The sequence below is a fragment of the Herpailurus yagouaroundi genome, unplaced genomic scaffold (assembly GCF_014898765.1).
Source record: "Herpailurus yagouaroundi ecotype Mexico unplaced genomic scaffold, PumYag 28, whole genome shotgun sequence".
NCBI lineage: Eukaryota > Metazoa > Chordata > Mammalia > Carnivora > Felidae > Herpailurus > Herpailurus yagouaroundi.
In genome coordinates, this window is record NW_024412376.1 from 63,982,834 (window position 1) to 63,994,685 (window position 11,852).

The window sequence follows — 11,852 nt, forward strand, 5'->3', positions numbered from 1 at the left end:
TCAGACACTTAACCAGTTGAGCCACCCAGGCGCCTTGGCAATTAGGATGACTTAAATTTTGTTTTTTCATGTTTATTTATTTTTGAGAGAGAGAGAGACAGAGTGCAAGCAGGGGATGGGAGACACAGAATTCGAAGCAGGTTCCAGGCTCTGAGCTGTCAGCAAGAGCCCTACATGGGGCTTGAATTCACAAGCCATGAGATCATGACTTGAGCTGAAGTTGGACGCTTAACTGACTGGGCCACCCAGGTGCCCCAGATAAATTTGTTTCTAGAATACCTAGATTCATCCTTGAAGCTGAGGAACACTACCATTTGAGATACCTTAAGATCAGGAGGAAGCCATAACACAACTATTCCTCAAGACTAGCTTCCTATAAGCTTTCAAGGACTAGAGAAAAGTGAGCACAGCCTAGGAAAATGTTCAATGAGTTGTCTGAAATCAGGTACAAATGCTCTTTTGTGAAAATTTCAATTCTGTAAAATAAAAATAAAACTCTTGATACACTCAGACATATCCCTAGACAGCATAAAAATATATTATAGGACTCTAATACTCTAATCCTGAGACCCATGATATCTTACAATTATCTAATCTTAGCATGTTTTTGCTGTCCTTTACCCCTCACCCCCATATTATCAATTCTCGACTTACTCAGTTTAAATTCTAAATTCCTATTTGTCAATTACAATCACTCCCTTGCACATATACCCTCAAAATCCTTATCCCTCTTTAGGTTCATCCTACTCACCTTGCAAAGTCACAAAGCCTGATGAAATCCAACTCTCTTGTCTACTCCATGCTTACCCTGGTACAGCTGAAATAAACAGAAAAACACACACAACCATACTGGTGTCATTTCAAACCTCAAGTGGCCCTTAGTATTGCCTGAAAATCTACTTCCCTAGTTCACTTATCTTTTTATAAAAGATTATCATTTACTGGGTTCTATTTTTAAAAGTTTTGCCTACCCTTGACTACAAAAGATATTCTTCTATACTTCTTCTAAAAATGTTATGGTTTTAATCTTTTTTTTTTTAAATGAGGTGAACACATAACATAAACCATTTTAAAATGTACAATTCAGTGGCACTTAGTACACTCACAGTGTTGTACAATCACTACCTTTATCTAGTTCTAAAACATTTCCCTCACCCCAAAAGAAAACCCTTAAAGCCATTAAACATTCTCTTCCTGTTCTCTCCTCCAGCCTCTAGCAACCAATCTGCTTTATGTCTCTATGGATTTACCTATTCTAGATATTTCATGTAAATAGAATCACACAATACTCTTTCACTGAGCATAATGTTTTTGAGGTTTATCCACACTGTATTATGTATCAGTACTTCATTCCCTTTAGGGCTGAGTAATATTCTATTGCATGTATATATCATCTTGTTTATTTATCTGCTGATAAATATTTGAATTGTTTCTACCTTTTGACTATTGTGAATTTGTGCTGTTATCAACATTTGTGTACAAGTGTTTGAATATCTGTTTTCAATTACTTTGGGTATACACCTAGGAGTGGTCACATGGTAATTTTATGTTTAACCTTCTGAGGAACCACCAAACTGTCTTCTATAGCAGCTTAACCATTTTACTTTCTCACCAGCAAGAAATTTCTCCACATCCCTGCTGTATTGATTTCCTAGGGCACCTACACTAAATTACCAAAAACAGGGTGGCTTAAAACAATACATTTTTATTCTCTCATGGTTCTGGAGTCCAGAAGAAATCAAGGTGTCTGCAGGGCCATGATCCTTCTGAAGGCTCTCGAGAAATCTCTTCCAGCTTCGAGTTGCCTCCTGGAGGTCCGTGGCTTTTGGTAACAAAACTTGAATATCTGCTTCTCTTTCACATGGCTTTCTTAAAAAGACACAAGTCATTGTATTTAGGGTCCACCCTAATCTACTATGACCTCATCTTAACTAACAAGTTCTATAAAGACCCCATTTCTAAATAAAATCACATTCTGAGATTCTGGGTAGACATAAATTTTGAAGGAACACCATTCAACCCAGTATGCTTACCAATACAAATCTTCCTTTTTTTTTTGTTTTGTTATTGTTTTTAAATAGACATCTTAGTGGATATGAAGCGATATTTCATTGTGATATTGACTTGCATTTCTCTAATGATGTTGAGCATCTTTTCATTTACCAGTTGGCCATTTACATTTTTTCTTCGGAGAAATATTTATTCAAATCTTTTGCCCGTTTTAAAATTGGGCTCTCTTTTGTTGTTGAATTGTAAGAGTTCTTTATATATTCTGGAAATTAGAACCTTATCAGAATACAACTTACAGACATTTTCTCTCTGTATGTTGTATTTTCTACTTTTTTGATAAGGTACTTTGATGCATAAAAGTTTTCCATTTTAATGAAGCCTAATTTGTCTATTTTTTTCTTTGTTGCTCATGCTCTTGGTGTCATATTTAAGAAATACTGCCAAATCCAAAGTCACAAAGATCTGACCCAGTGTTTTCCTCAAAGAATTTTATAGTTTTATGTCTTATATTATGTTAATTGATACATCTGATTTTTCTATATGGGGTGAAGTAGGGGACCAACTTCATTCTTTTGCACTGGATGTCAAATTGTCCCAGCACCATTTATTGAAAGACTATTCTTTCACCATTGAGTGGTTTTGGCATCTTTGTCAAAAATCAATTGGCAATAGACTTTTGGGTTTATTTGTGGACTTTCAATCCTATCTCATTGGTCTATATGTCCATCCTTATGCCAGGACCACACTTTTTTGATTATTATAGCTTTGTGGCAAGTTTTGAAGCAAAGGAGTGTGAAACTCCAACTCTGCTTTTTATTTTAGCTTTTACATTTATGTTTGCAATTCATCTTAAACTGATTTTTTGTAAATGGTGTGAGGTAGGGGTCATTTTGTTCCTTCCTGGATATCCAGTTGCTCTAGAATAATTTGTTGAAAAGACAAGCTTAAAATGACTGGCTTTTTGCTTGTTTCTAATTTCTAACATGTTTTGAGAGCTTATTAAGTATGAGGTACTTTACATGCACTATGTAATATAGTTCTCACAATATAATGAGGTGCAAAAAGCCTATGAAAATGAAAAATTGTTAAGTAACTTACAAAATCTCACAGCTAGTAAGTAATAGGTTATGAACTAAAACCCAGATTTGTCTAAAACCAAAGTCCCATGTTATTAACTACCATACAATACTACCTTCTGGCTGCCCCTCTACCCAACATGATAGCAATTCACCTCTCTTCTGTAGAATCTTCCATTGCATTTCCCACTTCCAAACCTTATTGCCTTCTTCTAAATTTTTTTTTAACGTTTATTTATTTTTGAGAGAGAGAGAGACAGAGACAAAGCATGAGCAGGGGAGGGGCAGAGAGAGAGGGAGACACAGAATCTGAAGCAGGCTCCAGGCTTTGAGCTGTCAGCACAGAGCCCGATGTGGGGCTTGAACTCACAAACCGTGAGATCATGACCTGAGCCAAAGTCGGATGCTCAACTGACTGAGCCACCCAGGCGCCCCTTATTGCCTTCTTCTAAACCTGTTCATACCCTTAATATGGCTATGCCCTTTCTTCTCTAAGCATCAGAGTCTCTGTTATGGTTTCCTCTCTATAAATTTTTTTAACAATCCGCCTTTTTTTTTTTTCTTAAATATTTATTTATTTTTGAGAGTGAGAGAGAAAGCATGAGCAGGGGAGGGGCAGAGAGAGAGTGGGGCAGAGGATCTGAAGCAGGCTCTGCACTGACAGCAGAGGGCCTGATATGGGGCTTGAACTCCCGACCCTTGAGATCATGACCTGAGCTGAAGTAGGCTGCTTAACCAACTGAGCCACTCAGGTGCCCCCTCTATACTATGTCTAAATCACAAGATATTACTATATGAATGGAAAAGTTACAGAGAATTTAGAACAAAAGGAAAAAAGCCATGGGCTATTTCAAACCTACTCAAGTTTTCAAAGTCTGTATTTAATTTATGTGAAAAAGGTTTTCCCAGAGAAGACACGAAATTACTAAAACTAATCTACAGACAAAAAGTTACATAAAACTGATGTAAAAAATATTCAATTATTTCAACTTATCTAAAAAATATTCAATTATTTCACTTATATGTAAAATCAAAAAAAAAAAAAAAACCCACAAAGCAGAAACTGATCCATAAATACAGAGAACAAACTGGTGGTTGCTGGAGGGAAGGGAATGGTTAAAGAGGGGTGAAGAGGAGTGGGAGGTACAGGTTCCCAATTATAGAAGGAATAAGTCACAGGGATGAAAGTACAACATAAAGAATATAGTCAATGGTATTGTAATAGTGTTGTATGGCAACAGATGGTAGCTCCACTTGTGATAAGCATAGCATAACATACAGAGCTGTGGAATCACTATGTTGTACACCTGAAACTAATGTAACACTGTGTGTCAATTCTACTCAATAAAATATGAATAAACAAATAAATAAATATTCAAGAGAAATGCTGTTTCAGCATTTGAAGACTATTCTGTTTCAGCAGCAATTAAAAAAAAAAAAAAGCCAGTCTTATCATTCCTAAGGTTAGAAAAGCTCCTACGTAATTATTTTAGAGAGATTAGTTAATTAGCATAAAATAAAAATCCTTCATCTTCTAAAAAATGGAGTATAAAAAGGCAAAGACAGTGAAGCGGATGGTGAAATACATAATTCCAAAGATAAAAACACCTCTGGTAACTATTCTTGGCATTGAATTGACACACTCTGATTCTTGTTCTGAGGTACATCAGCACCAGTGTTTTCCACAAACAGCTGTTTTATTATTGAGATCCTTAACAACTTTACTTGTCAGCTTAATGTTTCTTGAACATTTTAAAGCTGTAATAGAAGCATTCATACTACTTCACTGGGTTTTGACATCAGAAGCAGCTTTCTTTTCCTCTTATCATGTCTAGTCCTGTATACGGAATTTGTTTTAGAATACTAAGACATGCAATGCTTTTTAGGAGTTGAATTTTTAAAAATACTATTATTTTATGACAGGTATGATTAGCTTTTGTCATCATCAAAATCAACAGATTGCATATCTCATCTATTCCTAATATAGCAGTCTAATCATATGATTCCATTACTTAAAAAACCTTCAACTTCGAACATAAAGGCCTTTGCTCCTTTGTCTCACACAGGACTCCTTTTAAACACTTAACTCAGATCCTTTCACTTCTCTGCTCAAAACCTGCAATGTCTTCCCATTTCACCAGGAATGAAAATTAAGGTCTTTAAAGCCCTAATAATCTGCACCCCTTCTTCTTACCCCTCTTTGTTTCCTATTACACTATCCCTTGAGCACTTGGCTGTGGCCTCCTTTCTGTTCCTGGAACATGCAAGGCATGCTCCTTAACTTATAATTTCTGTTCTAGTTGCTACCACTTTCTGGGATGCTCTTCCCTGGGAAATCTATTGCCTTGCCACCTCTAAGTATTTACTCAAATTTCCCCTTTTAAACGAGGCCCACGCTTGGGCACCCTATTTAACACCACAAGCTCTTCCTTTCTAAGTGTAGAATTCCCTTTAACTGTTTGGATGAACTTTAACTACTTGGATTCCTATTAACTGCTCTACTTCCTTTTTTTCCATAACATTTATCACCTTATAAAATAGTACACAGTTTACATATCTATTATTATTTCTCAGCTATCTCCCTCTGTTGAAATCTAATTCCCAGGAGGATAATTTTAGTCACTGAGGTATCCCACATAACAAAAATATTGTCTGACATACTGCACTCAAGAAGTATCTGGTGAGCAAATGAAGAAATGGCTTTCACCATATTTGCTAAATTTTAACTTTTAAGTACAAAACTGAAAAGATTAAACAGATGGTGCTGTCAGTATTCCCCCACCACAAATTTAAGTTTCAATCACCTTTAGAGTTGATGTGATTCCTATATGGCACTGTCTTAGTTGAGATCCCATAATTCCAAAACGGTACCTCCTTCACATGGTTGTCAGAATTATCTTTGAAAAGCACAAACCTAATCAAAGCACTCCATTGCCTAAAAACATCTGTTTATCTTATAAAACAAAATCTTTACTCCCTGGCTTGACATAGGTGTCCCATAATTGGACCTCAATGTAATTTATGACTCATTTTCCACCCTTCCATATAAACCCTATGATCTTGCCACACGAGAAGACACATTTATTTTCATTTTTACACATGCTATATTCAGATTTGAATATCCTACCCTTTCTTCACTTTGGCAAATGCTGTGTATCTTTCATGACCCAAGGCAAATGCCACATTTTGAATATAACCTTCTCCAATGCACCAGGAAGGAACAGTGCCTCTTTCCTGTGCTCAAGCACTTTCTACACACACCTACTGAAGCACTTAGCACCCTGAATTTCAAATTCTGTATTTGTGTCTGTGCCTTTCTCCCCGACTAATCTGTGGGTTGCTTTTATTCTTCTTTATACTCTACATTCAGTTCCTTTCAAACTCACCCAATAGTTGGCACAGTACATGTGGAAAGTATTAAATAATTATAGATTTACTTAAGAGTGCCAATGGATTTAATATTTTCTTAGATTAATTATTATTACCATTATTGTTGTATAATACAATTACATTAATAACAGCTATTTTTCAAGACTAAGTACTTCCTACCCAAGACCTAGAAATTGTAATCTGAGCCTATAATTAAAAAATCATTTTCACTAGAAGTTAATTTCCCAAATATAAGAACCTAAATCATAAAGTGATATAAAAGCAGGTTAATATATTACTTCAGCCTTTTAATTGCCATGAGATCAAACTTTATCTAGGTTAGAACCTGGTTCTATATGTTTGGTCACTATTTATTTCTGGGTCTCAGAAATCCTGAAAATATTAGTAGAAAAGATGCAGTAAATGTCCTTGAAAGTGATCAAAAGGAATTTTCCCAGTGAGACCAATGGCCTGAAAAATCAATACACAGTTAACCCTTAAACACTGAGAGTTAGGGGCCCCAACCAATCAGTGCACAACCGGAAATCCAAATATAACTCTTAACTCACCTGAAACTTAACTACCAATAGCCTACTGTTGTTTGGAAGCCTTACCAATAACATAAGCAGTTGATTAACACATATTTTATGTCATATGTATTATATACTATGTTTTTATAATAATACCTTTTTCTTAAAATTTTCAACATCTCTAGGCTATGAGGTTCAACCGGGAGTCTTTTCAAATCGTGGCAAATCTCCAAAAAAATATCTATGTGTAAGTGGGCCCACACAGTTCAAATCCATGTTGTTCAAGAGACAGCTGTATTATAAGTGAATGAATATTTTTACTTAGTTCACAAAATATCTTGAACTTGCATCATTTTAATTTCCACAGGGACAACTTAATACAGAAAAAAAAAAAAAACAACTTCTCATATTAGAATAACCTTACCTATTTTCCAGAATCCTAATGAGCTGTTTATCTATGGTTACAAAGCTTGGATGTCTGACTAGGATATAATGTGAACCAGACAGGATGATGGTTTTAGAAAATGTGCCATGTTTCTATTTACTACAGTATGAACAGTGATTTGGGAGACTGCTTCAAGAATGTACTTTGCACATTTTTCTTGCCCTAACTTCAAGGAGTAAGTGGGATAAAGGGAAAAAAATCTAGGCAAAAGTTAATGTTCCTTCTGAATCCACTCACTGCTGGAGAAGCCTGTATGATTTTTGTTAAATAAAGTACTTACTCTGCAGAAGGTACTGCAGAAGGCATAAAAAGAATCCTGATGTGTAAGCTATTAGGGTTAGAAATTTTAAAGGGCTATCATCACTTCATTCCTACCAGGAAGTCAGAGGTCCACCTCATTCTTTCCCACCCTTAAGCTGGTCCCTAACCAGATTCATGATTGGGCAAACCAGCAAGTCTGGCTCTCTGGGCAAAAATTTGCTTTCATTTACAGCAGTTACGGACTTCTAAATCCTGAGTCTATTGGATTATCAGACTACTTGTGTCTGACTGACTCATGAGTATGGATCTATGCTGGATATGGCTGGAAAACCGGTCAAATCTTGGGATTCAAACCATTGGAATGGCTGGGGATGAGGTGGGGGATGGGGGGCGGTGTCTGTCTGACAGTAATATGGGTGGGGCCAAAGTCCTGCTCGGCGAATAAATACTACAACACAGGTAAAAACCCTTTCCTATGCAGTGAGGCTTGATACATCACAACACCTTATCCGGCTTCCTTCCAATCGCCATCCCCACTTCTTTCCAGTCATACCCCTACCGCGCCAGAATCTCTCCGAACCAGAGGGAAATGTTAAAGGCCAATCCCCGGGCACTGTGGAAGGTGAGAAATATCGAGGGGCGCATGGAAAAGGCAGTCCCCTCCACCTCTGGTAATCCCAGTCGGATGGTAAACCAAAACTGGACCAAATTTACCCGGGCCGCCAAGCCCTAGATTCTCAATCATAACCCCGGGCACGAAGAGGTCAAAAAAGCAAATAAGGCTGCACTGAAGACTTAGCAGTCAGTGGAAGCACCTCGTTACTAACCTCGCTCTTTTCTCCATCTTCACCCGAGGCTCCAGTTCCCAGCTTCCCACCGCCAGACGCGGTCCTGACCGGCCCTTGGACGCCAGAGCGCCGGGACGAAGACGCCCCCTTCCCCGCCGGCGTTTTGCGCATGCGCGAAGCGGGGCGAGAGGGCCGGCTGGGCGGGGCTGGTCGCTAAGAAACCAGAGGAAAAGTTCTGCTTAAGGGTTGGCTGGGAAAGGCAGAGCGTTACTCTATTGGTAGAGATTAGGGAGAGGGGGCTGGCCTCAAGGGCCTTCTTTTCTGACTATTGGGTGGAACTACAGTCAATCAGTAGGCCTCGGTGGGCGGGGCTGCTTATGAGGCAGGCGAGAGCGGCCTTAGCAACGGTTTCTGAACTGTGAAGACAGCGGTTGGGCTGTGCTGCCGGCGGCTGAGATAGGGAGGTCCCGGCTGAGGGCACCGGTTGGTGACATGGTGAGTGTGAAGCTGTAACCGCTTGTTGGGCCAGGGCTGGTGCTGAAATCTCTCCCCGGAGCAGAGAAGGAATTGTTTTTGGTATGTGAAATATATTACTCGCCTCCTGATCCTCGAGTGTCGTTTAGTAACTCCTCCTCTCGTGGTCAAATAGAAGCACATTGCCGGTGGCTCTTAAGGACGCAAGAGCGGGTCTCCAGTTTATCCCCGCCAACTGCTAATACCAGCACTCCGCTGTAGGTTCTATGATGGAAATGAGACCACTGTTCGGCCAGAGAGGAATTGAATACAGAGAATAAGAAACTTAAAATCTGTTGGAGGGTCTAGGTCTCTAGGAAAGAGGTCCTGACCTCCGAAAAAGTGGCCGGGATAGCTACGAATTCTGCTACTGTTGGGAAGGTGAAGGTTGTGAAGGCTAAACTGTGGAGTTGAAGACCACACCAGTGGATTTGCGGTCCAGGGATCAAGAATCTGCGGCTACCACAACGAAACCACGCGAAACTGGAGACTAGGTGCGCAGGAACGTGGAGTCCAGTTGCCGTCTCTGCCGCCACGGCTTCCTAACCCAAAGATGGGGAGACAAGATATTGAAATAAGGCTGCAGAACAACCCAGGAGTAACTCTGTGACCTTGCTTGCCAGCAGAAAATGGCACACAGCAGGCAGATGACCTCCACTTTACCTGGATATTGATAATTGGCCTAACATTTATTCTTATCCAGATCGCTGGAGTAGTTTTTCACCTGGAAGATGTAGTTTTTTCATTTCTTAGCCTCTGCAATATAGGAAAGTACGCTAAAAGGTGGGAAAGGATATCATGTTTCAGTCAAGCATATCCCACAAAATAAATCTTATTATGAGATATATAGGCCTAGGTAAAAGGTATGCCTTAAACACTTTTTTTCAAATATACCAAGTAAGGCCAGTCCATTCTGACATAACATCTAATGTTCTACTAGGTTGAAGGAAAAACAAGTGGTAAAAAGAACCAAGCTTTCCACCAAGATATTAATAACTAATAGCATAAATGTTAGCAAAAGGAAAAGGTGGAAATTGTTGATGGTCATTATGTACTAGGGAATAGGGTTCTTGAACATGCTTATGTATTTATCAATTTTTCTGGTTCTGGTAACTTTTCCTGTTACGTAGTTTTTCACGCACATGTGTGTTTATTACAGGCATCCACAAGTTCAGACCAATGGAAGAAAAGAGCAGCAAAACTTGAATTGAATGAAACCCAAAAGCAAGAAATTAAAGAGGCCTTTGATTTATTTGATGTTGATGGGTCTGGAACCATAGATGTGAAAGAATTGAAGGTTTTGAAATTACTTCTAATTCTAAGACATTTTAAAAACAAATCTTTCAGTCTTTAACAGCAGCCTTCTAAAAGCTTGATATAAAGTCTCTTCATTGTGGACACCTACACCTTCAGTGTATGCACCTGCCCCATACTAACAAAATTATATCTTGTTAGGCATTTATTCTTGTTTTATGAATGAATACAACAAAAACTCTGGGTGTAACAGTAACATATCCTATGGCATAGTGGAATTGGAACCTAGGCCTGCTGACCTGACTTTCTAGGTTTATGCCTAGTCCGTAGTAAAAAAGAGAAAATCTAGTAATTATTAGGTAATTTAAAAGCTAGGAATGAGAACGTGGCATATTATTTATTTGTTTTCTATTTCAGATTGCATTGCAAGCCTTAGGATTTGAACCAAAGAAAGAAGAAATTAAAAAAATGATAGCTGAAATCGACAAAGAAGGAAATGGCACCATTAATTTTGAAGATTTTTTTGCCATAATGAGTGTAAAAATGGTATAGTAGTGATTTTGTTTTTCAAAGAAATACAAGCAATAGCCTTCTACTTTTTTTTTTTTTTTTTTTTTTTTTTTGGCTGGAGCAATCAATGAATTGGAACTAGGTCTTTAAAAATGGGTGGGATTTAGATAGACAGGAATAGCAAGATTAAAGATGTTTTCAGGGTAGTAATAAAGACTGTCCAGTGTGGAGAAGGTTGTTAGGAAATAATAAAGATAAATGGCTGGATAAAGAAAATGGGGTCAGCACGTTGAAGCCTTGAGTTCAGCAAACACCTCTTGAGTGCCTATTTTTGCTAGGCACTGTTCTAGAGAGCATTGGATGAGACAACCTCCCTGTTAGAGCTTACATTTTTTGGTAGTTGGTATCAATTACTGGAGTTAATAGAGATCCATTATCTTTATCACCCTTGCCTCTTCCACTTTAACAAATTCTGAATTTAAATACCCTGAGAGCAGATGTGAGTGCCTTGGAATAAAAAGTTAGAACAGTATGGGGCGCCTGGGTGGCGCAGTCGGTTAAGCGTCCCACTTCAGCCAGGTCACGATCTCGCGGTCCGTGAGTTCGAGCCCCGCGTCAGGCTCTGGGCTGATGGCTCAGAACCTGTTTCCGATTCTGTGTCTCCCTCTCTCTCTGCCCCTCCCCCGTTCATGCTCTGTCTCTCTCTGTCCCAAAAATAAATAAAAAACGTTGAAAAAAAAAATTAAAAAAAAAAGGTTAGAACAGTAAATGAACGCAGCTACTTGGCAGATTGCTGCTCTAGACCTCAAACACCCATAAGTCCAATTTGATAGAATAAATAAATGAAAGATTAGTGACAGTTGTTTCTGTTTTTAAAGAGTGAGAAAGAAGAAATATTGAAGGCTTTCAAATTATTTGATGATGATGATACTGGAAGCAGAACACTAAACAATATCAAGAGGGTTGCTAAGGAACTAGGGGAAAATTTAACAGATGATGAACTTCAGGTAAATTTTACTTATTTTTATAATTTTTATAACTTACATGTATATATACAATTGTAATTTATATATATTATATACAATTGTAATTTATA

The 11,852-nt window shown here is 38.2% G+C and overlaps 2 protein-coding genes across 15 annotated transcripts in view; one reads left to right on the forward strand and one right to left on the reverse strand.

Moving 5' to 3' along the window:
- BBS12 (Bardet-Biedl syndrome 12) overlaps positions 1-8,736 on the reverse strand; it is a 71,246-nt gene extending 62,510 nt beyond the window's left edge. For 12 of the 14 annotated variants that reach the window (XR_005790052.1, XR_005790050.1, XR_005790049.1 and 9 more), the window contains exons 1-2: positions 8,519-8,736; positions 752-817 (exon numbers count right to left, since the gene is read on the reverse strand). The gene's annotated coding sequence lies outside the window, so the exon portion shown is untranslated. Of the gene's footprint in view, positions 1-751; positions 818-1,701; positions 1,870-8,518 lie in introns of all 14 variants that reach the window. The other 2 variants (XM_040474551.1, XM_040474558.1) reach the window with 2 other exon arrangements.
- A 115-nt stretch (positions 8,737-8,851) lies between these two features.
- The window catches only part of LOC121030055 (centrin-4-like), a 4,051-nt gene continuing 1,050 nt past the window's right edge, over positions 8,852-11,852 (forward strand). Inside the window, exons 1-4 of the mRNA XM_040474611.1 lie at positions 8,852-8,974; positions 10,152-10,289; positions 10,664-10,792; positions 11,635-11,763. Coding sequence (XP_040330545.1) covers positions 8,972-8,974; positions 10,152-10,289; positions 10,664-10,792; positions 11,635-11,763 — 399 coding nt within the window. The 5' untranslated portion in view covers positions 8,852-8,971. The remainder of the gene's footprint in view (positions 8,975-10,151; positions 10,290-10,663; positions 10,793-11,634; positions 11,764-11,852) is intronic.